Source organism: Octodon degus, unplaced genomic scaffold (assembly GCF_000260255.1).
Source record: "Octodon degus isolate 3935 unplaced genomic scaffold, OctDeg1.0 scaffold00035, whole genome shotgun sequence".
In the NCBI taxonomy this organism is placed as follows: Eukaryota; Metazoa; Chordata; class Mammalia; order Rodentia; family Octodontidae; genus Octodon; species Octodon degus.
The window spans coordinates 5,282,640-5,295,479 of record NW_004524611.1 but is presented as its reverse complement, the minus strand read 5'-3'; the positions used below and the strand labels follow the sequence as shown (position 1 = coordinate 5,295,479).

The 12,840-nt window shown below is 50.4% G+C and overlaps 1 protein-coding gene across 1 annotated transcript in view; it reads left to right on the top strand.

Annotated features, from left to right (window-relative positions):
• Window positions 1-12,840, top strand: part of Adcy1 (adenylate cyclase 1) — an 88,460-nt gene that overhangs the window by 63,213 nt on the left and 12,407 nt on the right. Inside the window, exons 9-14 of the mRNA XM_004630537.3 lie at window positions 3,669-3,863; window positions 3,937-4,034; window positions 5,107-5,191; window positions 6,384-6,473; window positions 6,785-7,038; window positions 7,299-7,425. Of these exons, the coding sequence (XP_004630594.2) occupies window positions 3,669-3,863; window positions 3,937-4,034; window positions 5,107-5,191; window positions 6,384-6,473; window positions 6,785-7,038; window positions 7,299-7,425 (849 nt within the window). The remainder of the gene's footprint in view (window positions 1-3,668; window positions 3,864-3,936; window positions 4,035-5,106; window positions 5,192-6,383; window positions 6,474-6,784; window positions 7,039-7,298; window positions 7,426-12,840) is intronic.

The following is a 12,840-nucleotide window of genomic DNA, read 5'->3' as shown; positions in this document are numbered from 1 at the left end:
GAGAGCTTCCTCACCCCCCTCCTCCACCTTGTCCCCTCCAGACTCAGCTCAGGCCTGGCATACAGGCCTGTGGTGAAACCCTGCAGCTGCAATCCCTGCAGAGAGAGTAGGGGACAGAAACACCTAGCCAATCCAGGAGCAGATCATCTTGCCAGAGGGCCACATCAGGTTCACTCCAAAGGTGGCAGCAGGAAGGAGCTGAGCACAGCAGCCAGACCCAAGCCAGGCACAGCTGGATAAATCCAAACTTTCTAGATCTGCACCTGAAGTTCAGTACATGCTAAGGTTATAACTGCACCAAAGATCTACAACAAAGGTCAGAAGACAGTGCTGCATAAAATGACAACGAGAAGGAGCAAAGTGCAATCTTAGACCCCAAGCCCACCCGTAACAAGTGCAGAGGACACTAACACAGAACAAATTGGGAATCACACAGCTGAAATCAATGAATCAATGGCTTCTGAAATAAAGAAACAGCTGCAGAAAGGTATAGAGGAACTCAGATTGGAAATGAAAAAAGAAATCCCTGAATTAATAGCATCTGCAGTAAAGAATCAAATGCAGAAACATATGGAGGAAACCCAATGCCCACCCAGAACAAGTGCAGAGGACACTAGCTCAGCTCAAATGTATGAATTAATAGTGTCGATAGTAAGTAAGCAACAGCAGAAAGTCATAGAGGAACTCAGCGGAATTATTTTCTGAAATAAAAAAGGAATTCTCTAAACTCATAGCATCTGAAGTAAAGAATCAACTACAGAAACATAGGGAGGAAACCCAATCTGAAAAAAACACTGCAGTAAAAGAATTAATAACTGCTTCTAAAGAAAACATTGATAAAAGAAATAGAGGAGATTAGAAAAAAAAATTCTAAGAAGGGCTGGGATGTTGCCTTGTGCAAAGACTAAGGTTAGTGTCTAGTACCAAAGAAGAGAAATCATTCTCTTGGTCGCACCTGTTTGAGTGCAGTGAGGCTGACTTTATTCAGGACCTTTGCAGAGGACCAGGGCTGTGACAGAAGGGTTCCGAGGTGGGGAGGAAGCTCAGAGTCACCTCAGGACAGGCAGGGGCTCTGGAGACCATGACCACACTGACCAAGAGGATGCTGGCTATGGTTGACTGGGAGGTGGACACGCAGGCTGTGCGGCCTGGTCTGAGGCAGGTGAGCAGGCCTGAGACTGGGGAGGGTCCTTGCTGAAGCTGAATGTCATGATGCTATGTGCAGATGGGCCTGGTACAGTGACAGCAAACCTTTTGGAGACAGGGGCCCAAGCTGCAACCCAAAGCCCACTTACTTATGATGAAGTGCCAACCCTGCAATTAACCTTGAATGCTGAGCTTTTAGTTTAGAAAAAACAACTCGCACATTAATTTCTTTTGTCTTACAAGAAAACAACATGGTTGCCCAAGGTACACCAGCACTGGCCTAGAAGAAGGGTCTGCCCAGGGTTCTGCTTGGGGGGCTGTGTCCTAACGTCCCTCCTCCCAAGGGATTTGGGCTGCCACCGGGGTTGGCCTTTCCTGACACATGGACACCTGTTCTGTCTGTCCTTTGTCCTCCTTGGATAATGAAAGTACCTCCCAGGGAAAATACAGAGACACAAAAATACACAAAGAAGGAAATTAAAAAATGTTTGTCTGCAGCCCTTCTGGTGTACTGCTGTTAGAATTCCTCCCAATTCTCTAAGTTTGTGTGTCCGTGTGTGTGTGTGTGTGTGTGTGTGTGTGTGGTACTGGAGCTTGAACTCAGGGCCTTTACACTGAGCTGCTTCCCCAGCCTTTTGTAATTTTAAATTTGAGACAGGGTCTCCCTAGTTGCTAGGTTCTCTGTCACCTTCCCTGCGCTCCAATTCCAGGCTTAAACTTGGCATCTTCCTGTCTCAGCCTCCCAGAAAACTGGGATCATAGGGATGCATCACCATGCCTAGTTTAATTTTTTTTAAAGAGAAGAATATATTTATTAAGGGAAAGAAAGCTTTTGTCCAAGAGGGGACAGAAGGGGACCCGAGTGGGTTGCCAAGGAATCTCCCTTTTCTAGGGATTGATTATTGATTGATTTAGTACAAGGTTTTGCTACACAGCTCAGCTTCATAGGGACCCTCCTGTCTTAGCCTCCCTTGTGCTGGGATTATAGGAATGTGACATCATACCCAGTTTTGGGGCTTGCATGGCATGCCTGGGATTCCGGGGCTGGTGTGGCATGTGGTACTGGGGTTCAAAATCAGGGCCTTGCATCTGACAGGGAGGTGCTTAGGCCTTGTCTAGGGATTTTTATAGAGCAAAACCATGAGGTGAGGCGGGTCTAAGGTGGGAAACAGGGTAACTCACTAGGTGGGCCTGAGGGGGGACAAAACTCTGGTCAACCAATAAGATTATGGGCATAATTGCTCAGGTAAGATTGATTAAATCAGGGTCAGATGGGGAAGCGAGTCACGTAGCAAGCCGGCATGAATACAGAACGGCTCTTGCTGTAGGGGTTGGGGTAGTGAGTCTTACTGGCTTTTTCAAGGTGATTGATACCTACCTAGAATGTCAGTCCCTGAGGTCTGTCCCTAGGGAGGTGTGTGGCTGTGTTTGTTTCATTTTTGTCTTGAGGTCCGGCCCACAGTGAAGGAGCCTGTCTCTCCCACAGTTGCGAGGTGTCCTGTCTTCTTTATTGGGTTGTTTGAGTGCACAGCCCCGTCTCTCTGCCTCTAATATTTCTGTCTAACTCAGCTGCCTATAACATTCTCCCCTCTGAAGAAGTAACCCGAACTGCCGTGAGGGAACCGTGGATGATGACCGTTCTGGCTTCTTTCGGCTGAAAGGGGTCGTAGTTGTTGATTGGCAGTCAGAGGTACTCTCCAGAGGGTCATCTGAAGGCCCTCAGTGGCACTTTCATCTTGGCGAGGCATATAGCTTTCAGTCTCCACCCACTGATCTCGTGGAAGACCGCCAAACGACAGAAGGGAATGAAACCTGAAGTATACCTGGGATGAGTATGTGTTCTCTAGAATCAAAGAATGAATTTTAGGAGCAATGGAGGTTAAGAGCAGAATACATTTATTGAGAGAAATAAAGCTTCTATCTGAGAGAGAGACAGAAGGGGACCCGAGTGAGTTGCCCTAATTTTTTTTTTTTTTTTAATCAACTCAACTGGAAGGCAGGTGAGAGTGTGGCTGTGGGTTTCTCTTCCCTTCACCAGCATACTGTAAAGATTTCCTTATATTATTAAGCATTCCTTGGAAGTGTGATTCTTCAGATACGGTATCGATTTCTGGCCTAAGAAAAGAGTGCATATGTCGTCAGCTTCTCTTGGTATTTAGAGTATTTCTGTGTTTCATAAATGGAGCCAATTTGCCATCCGTAGAGTGAGGTGCTGTCTGGGACATGAGAGATTTTTTTTTTTTTTTTTTAATGTATTTGGTACAGGGTCTTTCTCTGCAGCTCGAAGCTCAGACTCATAGTGATCCTCCTGTTTTCAGCCTTCCTAGCACTGGGATGACAGGCGTGGGCCACCATGCCCACCTTTGGTGCTGGCTCAGCACACCCAGGGGTGGGGCCGACGCGGCATGTGGTGCCAGGGACGGAACCCTGGTCCCTGTGAGATGTCTAGTCCGCTGAGCTGTGTCACCCACCCACGGAGTGGAGAATTTGACCGCACTGCTTTCTTTCCGCCCCGGCCGCAGCGGAGGGCGCTGAGAACAGCCTCGGAAAAGCTCCGCAACCGCTCGTCCTTCTCCACCAACGTGGTGTACACCACGCCGGGCACGCGGGTGAACAGGTACATCAGCCGGCTGCTGGAGGCGCGGCAGCCCGAGCTGGAGATGGCGGACCTCAACTTCTTCACGCTCAAGTACAAGCACGGGGAGCGGGAGCGCAAGGTGAGCCGGGGCGCAGCCGCCTGGGCCTGGGAAGCGGCGGCCGGCCGAGGCTTGATGGGTCTCTCGCCCGCAGTACCACCAGCTGCAGGACGAATACTTCACCAGCGCCGTAGTCCTCGCCCTCATCCTGGCTGCCTTATTTGGCCTTATCTACCTTCTGGTAATCCCGCAGTAAGTGCCGTTCTGTCGGGGTTATGGCAGGGTCCCCCAGAAGCTGTCCAGGGTAGGTGGGTGCAGGGTTTTTTTTTGTTGTTGTTGTTGTTATTGTTTGTTTGTTTTTTGTTCCAGTCTTGGGGATTGAACCTAGGACCTCCATATCTTTTTAAAATTTTTTATTTGAAACGGGATCTCCTCACATGACCCCAGGTTTGAACTTGAGATCTTCCTGTCTCAGCCTCCCTGAGTGCTAAAATTGTAGGTGTGCACCGCCTCGGCCAGCTTAGGCGCACCTGACTGCCCGGTTATACTCCCGTTGCTTCTGGCCTTCCGGAGAGGCGCTGCCACCTCCCGGTTGTTACTGAGACCCGCAGCTCAGCTCGCCGGGACACGTATGGCAAGGCCTCGGCACTGCGGACTTGATCCTGTACATCTGTGGGCTCTGCGTCCGTGAGACCTGTGCCGTTGGCTTACAAGGACCTCAGAGGGGAGATAGACAGTGCCCCGAATGTCCCTGTTGGTCTCTGGGTTCACAATGTTTTAAGAAAGATTAAAATGAGACGGTGGGGCCCCCTGAAAAGAAAGTCAAATAGAGTGATTTGATATTTAACCATTCCACGGGACGGTGTGAGTTTGGCAGGTTTTACTTTGGGATCTGTGGACCCCAGGACGTCTCGGCCTGCTTATTTTCTCCCAGACACACCTGTTCTTAATGAGCCCACCAGGGGGAGCAGCGTCTCCTTGGAGTTTCCAGAAAACCCTCCAGGCGGGGACTCTGAATGCAGGCACAGCCCTGTTTGGGGTTCAGACTTGATGGAAACATCCTTCCCAGGCAGCCTGGTGAGGGGTGGCTTGTTCCCTTGGAGGAAAAGGCTCCGAGTGGTTTGGGACCCATCTTGGAGTCCAGACGCTTTCCCCAGAAGAGAACCTGACATAACCGTAACCCGGCCCCAGGGGCCCCAGGATGGGCAGCCGGGGATCAGGGTGCTGGGGCCGTGGCACAGGGAACAGGGACCGGTTCTCAGGAGGCTGCAGGCCCCCTCCCCTGGGCCCTGCCCACCAGTAACCCCGGTGTCCTCTGTTCCAGGAGTGTGGTCGTCCTGCTCCTGCTAGTGTTCTGCATCTGCTTCCTGGTCGCCTGTGTGTTGTACCTGCACATCACCCGGGTCCAGGTACGCGTTGCTGTGTCCCTTCTCTGCATGTCACCTGGTCCAAGTGCCCAGTGGTATCTGCGGCCCGCTCAGCAGTGGGACACAGGAGACACTTGCAGAATCTGGGCATGGGGGGAGGGCTTGGGAGGTAGGGTGGTGGTTTCCAGGGTGCCGTGGGCATCAGCTCTGGCTCTGCACCATGGATTCTATGCCTCGGGACATCCCAGTGTCCATCCCATGCGCCCATTTCCCCAGTGCATGGCCACATGTCACTTCCGACCAATGTAGTGTTACTTTGCACATCATTGTTGAAAACAGGAACCTCTTGAAACAGTGAAGTCTAGTTTCATTCTTCACGTCATCACTGGAACCCAGGGTCTTGGCACGGAGCTCCACCTCCAATCACTTTTTGAATTTTATTTCGAGACAGGGTCTTGTTAAGTCACTCATTCGCTCAGGCTGGGCTTAAACTTTTGATCCTCCTGCCACAGCCTCCCAGAGCGCTGGACTTCGGACACACCATCATGCCTGGCTCTGAGATGCTATCTGCTAAAAGCACATCTGCACGTTGACTGCAGGTCGAGCGACATTCAGTTCAAAACTTCTCTCTTCAGATAGATTGCTCTTAACATGTGCTGGGCTGGCCGCTGCTGTTGCTTTCTCTAAGGCGCTGTGTGTCTTTATTCCAGTCTTTAGTTGTGTTCTTAGCAGTGTGAGCGTTCAGAGGACTTGCTCCTTCTCTCCTTGAAAACATTTGTCGAATGCTTCAAGGTGTATTTAAAATAGAGATTTAAAAATAAAATTGTAATAACTTAAGAATGGTATAAAGTCTGTGTGAAGAATGCAGTAAAACTTAGCTCAAGGACATGAAAGAACACACAAGAGGGGAAATCCTCACTGCTTCTGAGATGGGAGAATTCAGGGTAATGAGAGCTTCAAGTTTGTTCTACGCAGTGGATCCCAGCACTGGTCACGTCGCAAAGCCCGCAGAGGAGAGCTGTTGCTCTTTTTAATTTAAGGACTTCAGTGTTTTATAGTTTTGTTTTAAACTGTACGGAGTTCCTCAGCTTGGAAACACAGGAAATGTGTGCGGAGGGTGCAGGACAGGGAGGGTGCAGATCCCCCATAGTTCGCTTTTGTTAGATTCTTTGCTGTATGTGTAGATCTGTGTGTGATCAGAGAACTCGAAGCAAAGCGGCATCTTCTTGCCCAGTGTTTTCCAGGGTGCCTGACGATTCAGATCCGCACGGTCCTGTGCCTGTTCATAGTGGTCTTAATCTACTCTGTGGCCCAAGGATGTGTGGTGAGAACTGTGACACGGGGGTGGGGGGTGGGGTGGGAGGGGGAGGCAGGGGTGATGGAATGGGGCAGGGGTGGGGCGGGTGACAACGGGAGCTCAGGTCTGGGGTGCAGGTGGGAGCCACAACCAGGTACCCCCGTGTCCTTACTGCTCCTGCAGCTGGCTGTGGGCAGCAGGATCCTTAGGGCCTAGTCGGGCCTGGGGAGGTGGCTATGAAGAGGTTGGGGGTACTGGGAGGCTGACCCCCACCTCCCTGCTTCCTGAGGGGCTACCAGCCTACCTGGCCTTTCCTGACTATGCCCCTCACTCCCCAGGTGGGCTGCCTGCCCTGGGCCTGGAGCTCTAAGTCCAACAGCTCCCTGGTGGTCCTGACGGCTGGTGGCCGGCGCACCGTGCTGCCTGCCCTGCCCTGTGAATCGGCCCAGCACGCCCTGCTGTGCTGCCTGGTGGGAACCCTCCCACTAGCCATATTCCTGCGGGTGTCCTCCTTGCCAAAGATGGTCCTGCTGTCCGGGATCACCACATCCTATATCCTGGTCCTGGAGCTCAGCGGCTACACCAAGGTTGGGTGAGTGGGGCTTCTCTGTGTCCGGACTGGGCAGCATTGCTAGAGAATTCTGGGTGTGTGCAGATGGGTAGGGATGATGCGCTTTCAAAGCCCTGAGTCTTGGAGCTCTGCCCTTTACCCTCCTCAGCCAGATTCAAGCTTTTGGACTTGTGGCCTGGGTCCCCTGTCTAGCTGGATGACAGAGCCCCTGGCTGCCCTCTGCCCACCTCCAGGTTGTGACAGTCCCACACCAACTGGGGCTTCCTCCTTTGTTTCCCCAGGGGTGGAGCCATCTCTGGGCGCAGCTACGAGCCGATCATGGCCATCCTGCTCTTCTCCTGCACGCTGGCCCTGCATGCCAGGCAGGTGGACGTCAGGCTGCGGCTGGACTACCTCTGGGCAGCACAGGCAAGATGGGCATGCTCTGCCTCTGGGGTGGGGTGGGGCGCTGCCAGATGTGGGTGGCTGAGATGCTCCTGCCATGTGGCCCTGAAAGGCCCTCTTTAGAGGGCCCTGCCCAGCAGCTTGCTAGGCCCTGAAGCTCTAGGCTGGACAGACCTCTGCGGGGCAGGGCAGGGCAGCAGGACTTTGTCCGAGGATGAGGACACAGGGCACAGGCTGTGCATCGAGCATGCGGGCAGCTGGTGTCAGCATGGCTGTTCTGTGTGGCAGTGAGTTCTCCGCCCAGCAGGGTGTGGCAGTGATATTCAAAGGGGAGAAGGCCCTGGGGACTGGAGAGTGGCTCTGGTTCTGTTGGGGTCACCAGGACACAGGGAGATCCAGCTCTTGCTCCACCCCTGCAGAGAGAGGGGCTGTGGGTGGTACTGGGAATCTATTTTTAACTGTTCCCTGGAGATTCTGGTGGGAGGGCCGTGTGGCCCCTCATGAGAGACTCGGAGAAGCAGAGCTGGCGTCTGCCCTGATGACCCGGGTCCCAGGTGGGGCTCATGCTTTTGCTGAAGCAGTAGGTGGCATTCTGCTCAGTTATGAGGTGGGTGCTTACAAGAGCCCCTGCTGACCAGCCACACCAAGGACTGCAGGGCCACCTGGTGTCCACAGCAAAGAAGGCAATGGGCCCCACACCCTGCTGTCTGTGGGGTGCGAGACAGGAGCCCTAGGGCAGGTTTATGTGGGCTCAGATCCTTTCTACAGGGTTTCTCACAAATCTCTCCACCCATCTTTCTCCACCTGCAAATGGAAAATGAAGGCTGAGGAATCTTAGCTTTAGCAAGATGAGTTTTGTTTTCTTTTTGAGACAGCATTTTGCAAAGTCCTTAAGTCTCGCAGGCTTGCCTTGACCTTGGTGATTCTCCTGTCTCAGCCTCTCAGAATGCTGGGATGACAGGTGTGGTTTAGAGTCTTCTTGAAGCTATGGCGTTCCCTTGTGGGAAGGTGGAGTCACAGGTGGGAAGGAGGGGCCACAGAAGGACATGCCAGCGCTGCGCAGTCAGGGGTGGCTGAGCCAGGACCCAGGGGCTGTCTGTGTGATCCCAAGTGGGCTCCAGTCCTCTGGTGTGAGCAGAATCTGAGGTCTGTGGAGCGGAAGGGTCTATAGTCTGGGGCCTCCAGTCTGCAGGCAGGACTGTGACCCCGTACGGGTGCAGCCAGTGGGCAGTGGGGAAGATGGCAGAAAGGAGCTGGGTAGAGGCTGCAGAGGTAGACATGAGCTGAAGAAGCCGGGCATTTCCTGGCCACAGTGTTGAGGGAGCAGCAGGGGCTGGGCCTGGCATAGGTGTCCTTGTCGCCGGTCCCAGCCTCTTTCTTCCTGAAGGCCAGTGATGGACCAGATTCCCCACCTCCAGCAGTGAAACGGGGTGAGAACCCTAATTTTGGTTGCCCGGGATCGCTGGAATTCCCGTTTGACATTCTGGCTTTGGTCCTGGAGCGAGGGAGGGAAGTGTGCTGGGTCTCTCTTCCCTTGGTCACCAAGGGTGTCCCTTCACCACTGGTCTCGAATCCTGTTGGGTGGCAGCACCTGTGGATGCTCCCCATTGGTCTAGCCCAACATGATGCAGGTATCATGGAGCCTACCAGTCTGCACTGTTCAGGTCACCCGCCCTCCCCGGTCATGTTGTGGGGAGTAGCTGGTCACAGGGGCAGCCACCACACACGGGATTCTGGAAAGGAGCCTTGGCCAGCTGCAGTGGCCAGAGCCATGCCGGGTAACTGGGTGGCCTCTTTAGGGTAGGCTGTGCCACCAGCCGCAGTCTCTGTCCTGCTCTACTGGCTGTTGAGTGTGATCTGACCGGGTGGCACCTGAGATCGGCTGCTCCTGCCACCCGCTGGCCCCTGTGGTACAAAATCCTTTGGGTATGAATCCTCCCAGAGCTAGGAAGCCTAAGACAGCGGGACCACAGGATAGGGGTTGGTACAGTGATCCATTCCAGCACAGTTGGCCTCGAACTCTGAGCAAGCGGGTTGAGGTCTTGGCTGTGACCTCCATTTGTAGGGTGCAGCCTGGGGGAGATTTTTTTCTCATGTGGATTGACCTGGCCTTTTCTTGGCTTTGGTTGTTAAACTGTCATTTTTGGTATTAAGTACAATACTTAAATGTTGTTAGAGCCAATGTTCGACCAGATGATGCACTAGACCACCATGCCCACCATTTTCCACACGCAAACTCAGGGCGTGGATGCCACCGGCCGACACCCAGGGGTTGGGAAGGAAGGGTGGCTAACTGGAGCACACTGACATATTTTTTCCATAGATGTGTAGCAATCAATGTCACCTTGCTTTCCTGTAACCCAGCCAGAGACAGAACTTTCTAGAATGTGTGTTTGCCTCCTGGACATTTAGGCAGGTTATACGGACATCAGGGTACCCCGCATTATTGCTCAATTTCCAGGCCAAAGGCTAGGTGGGTTAATTATTTTTGGAGAACAGCTTGGCTATACAAACTTGCATAAATAGATGACATCCCTCATGATGACATCTTCAACCTCTTCATCTTTAACTGCTGGGGTGTGTTTCTCCTCAGACTGTTATTTTCTTTGATCTTGGCAGATAATCACCATGGCAATTATAACTTCAGTTTTATGCTCTTCAGTATCCATGCAGCCAATGCTTTGTCTGCCTGGAAGTTCCTCATGAGAGGCAAATTCCCATTGCATTTTGACTCATTAACTTTGAGAAGGAAAATCGCCCACAAAGTCCTGGCACAGACACGGAAGAAGTCTCTCCTAGGTCCCTGAAACCCTGACACATTAGTCCTTAGGAACAAACTAGCTCCACACCCTGGCAGTATCTTCAGCTGGCTTGGGGTCTGGTAATGCTGGCCCCATAAAATGAGCGGGGAGTCTTCCATCCTTAACAGTTTGGTGGAAGACTGTGTAGACTTGGGCAGTGTTTCCCTCCCCAGCTGTCAGGTGACCTGAAGCCCTTCAGACCTGGAGGTTTTGTTGGTTGTTTGTTTGGTCAGGAAACTTTAAAATAAAATTCAATTTCTCTCAAGATATAAGGCTATTCAGGTTTTCTATTTCTTTTTGGAGGTAGTTTTGAAGTTTAGGTCCTTCCTTGAAAGTTGTCTATTTTCTTGACATAAAGTTGGTTATAATATTCTCTCTGCTCCCTTTGATATTAATAGAAACATATTTTCATTATTAAGTTCTTTGAGTTACTTTGAATTTGATTTTTGTTATTTTCCTAGGTGATGTGAGAGAGCTGTATCTTCTTTTGTAAAATGGATGCCGTGTGTCATGAGTTTGCTTTTAAGCTCTGTGTTAGCTGAATTCTACAAATAAAAATTAGCATTCTATGTCATTTCATTTTCCTTTGGTTTAAGGCACTTTCAAATTTTCCTTTTGATTTCTTCTTTGAACCAAAAAATTGAGAAATACGTTTTTAATTGAGAATTTTCTCACAGACTTCTGTTGTTGAGTTTTTAAAAATTTTTATGTATTTGGTACAGGGTCGCCCTGTGCAGTTCAGACTCATAGTGATCCTCTTATCTCAGCCTCCCCAGCCGTGGGATTACAGGTGTGCCCCACCATACCTGGTCTTGGTGGCCAGCTCGGGGTGCCTGGGGTGGTGCTGGCATGGCACATGGTACTGGAGATCAAACCCAGATCCTTATCCTTGCCTAGGCAGGCACTTAGACCACTGAGCTATCTCTGCAGCCCCCAATTGTTGAATTTTAAATTATATTGTGGCCCAAGAATATACATGGTAAAATTTGAATCCTTTTCATTCTTGAGACTCGTTGCACATCCATGTTCTACGTACCCCTTGCACAGAACGTAGGTCCTGTCACGGTTGGATGGTGTTTTAGAATTGCAGTGACGTCAGCTGGTTGATGATGTCCTTGGTCTTCTGTTTGGGTGCTCTCGACATGTTTGAGAGGGCTGTTGGGATTTCCAGGTAATAACTGCAGTAGAACTCCTTGTACTTCGCTCGATTTTTGGTTTGTGTAATTTGCTGACCTGGTGCATTACTGTCTAGAATTGTACCCCGTAAATAAATGTGCCCCTTTGTCACCCTTGTTTCCCAGGTGACATCCTTAGTTCTGTGGTCTATGTTGATGTTAGTAGTCCAGCTTTCTGGTTAGATCTTTTCCCACTGTTCTATCTTTAACCAAATTGTGTCTTTTCATTGACAGTGGATTTCTTCCAAGCACCGCATCTTGCTCTTGTAAGTCCAGGGTGTCAGCTTTCCCCTTTTACCTACTAAGCCCCTCTGCAGTGTACTTCTTGAGAAGATTGGAGTTTAGTCAGCTGCCTTGCCGTTTCTTATTGGTCCCACTTTTACTTTGCTTTTTTATTCAGCTTTTTCTGACTGTCTTGGGTTAATTTTATTATTCTACTTATTCTTTTTGTTATTTTTTACTGTGCTCAGTAGCTGTAGCTCTTTACTGTATGAATTTAATAGGTAAGTAACATAGGCATCACCCAGTGATAGCTCTGTCCTCACACACAGTGTAAGAACCTTACAACAGAAAGTGACCACAATGGGTTGAATATCTGCATCCCCCAAAGTCTGTAGGCCGAAAGCCTGTTTATTTTATTTATTTATTTTATATTTTAAGGAAGGGTCTACAGGGTGTTCAGGGTCTCACTACTAGATTGGACTCATAGTGATCCACCTGTTTACAGCCTCCCAAGAGCTGGGATTACAGCATGCCCCACCACACCCAGTCTCAATTGCTGTCTCAGTGTGCCCTGGGGGTGGGGCCAGCATGGCAGGCCTGGGGATTGAACTCCTGGCCCCTGTACCTGCTTGCAGGCACTTTAATCCACTGAGCTATGTGGCCGGCCCTAGGCCTGTTTATTATGTACCATGAGACAGTATCTTTCATGCTTTCTTTCTTTTTTTTTTTTTGCGGAACCGGGGATTGAACTCAGGCCCTTGTGCTTGCCAGGGAAGCGCTTATTCCACTGAGCCACCTCCCTGGCCCCCGTCTTTCATGCTTTCTTTGTATGCTTGGGCTTGGTTGAGTTGCATGAACCTGTGGATTTATAATTCCATAGGCATGGGAAAATCTTTATGTCTTCCAATGCCATTCCAGCACCTCTCCTTTCTCTCCCTCCTTCAGGAATCCCCACTACACATCACGTGGCCACTTTACCAATACTCTGTTTCTTTTGTTTTTTCTCCCCGCTGCATTTTATTTTGATAGATCTTCCAACTATGTAAGCTTCGTAATGTTTTCTACTGCAGCATCTAACCACTGTTAGTTCCATTCTTCATCTCAGATGTGACAGCTTTTCAGAAGTTAGCCATGAGTATAGAGCGTACGTTTTTCATGTGTTCTTTCTGTTTAACATGGTTTCTTTTCTTGAGTGTATGGAGTGAATTCCTGAGAACCGTTTTTTTTTTTTTTTTTTTTAA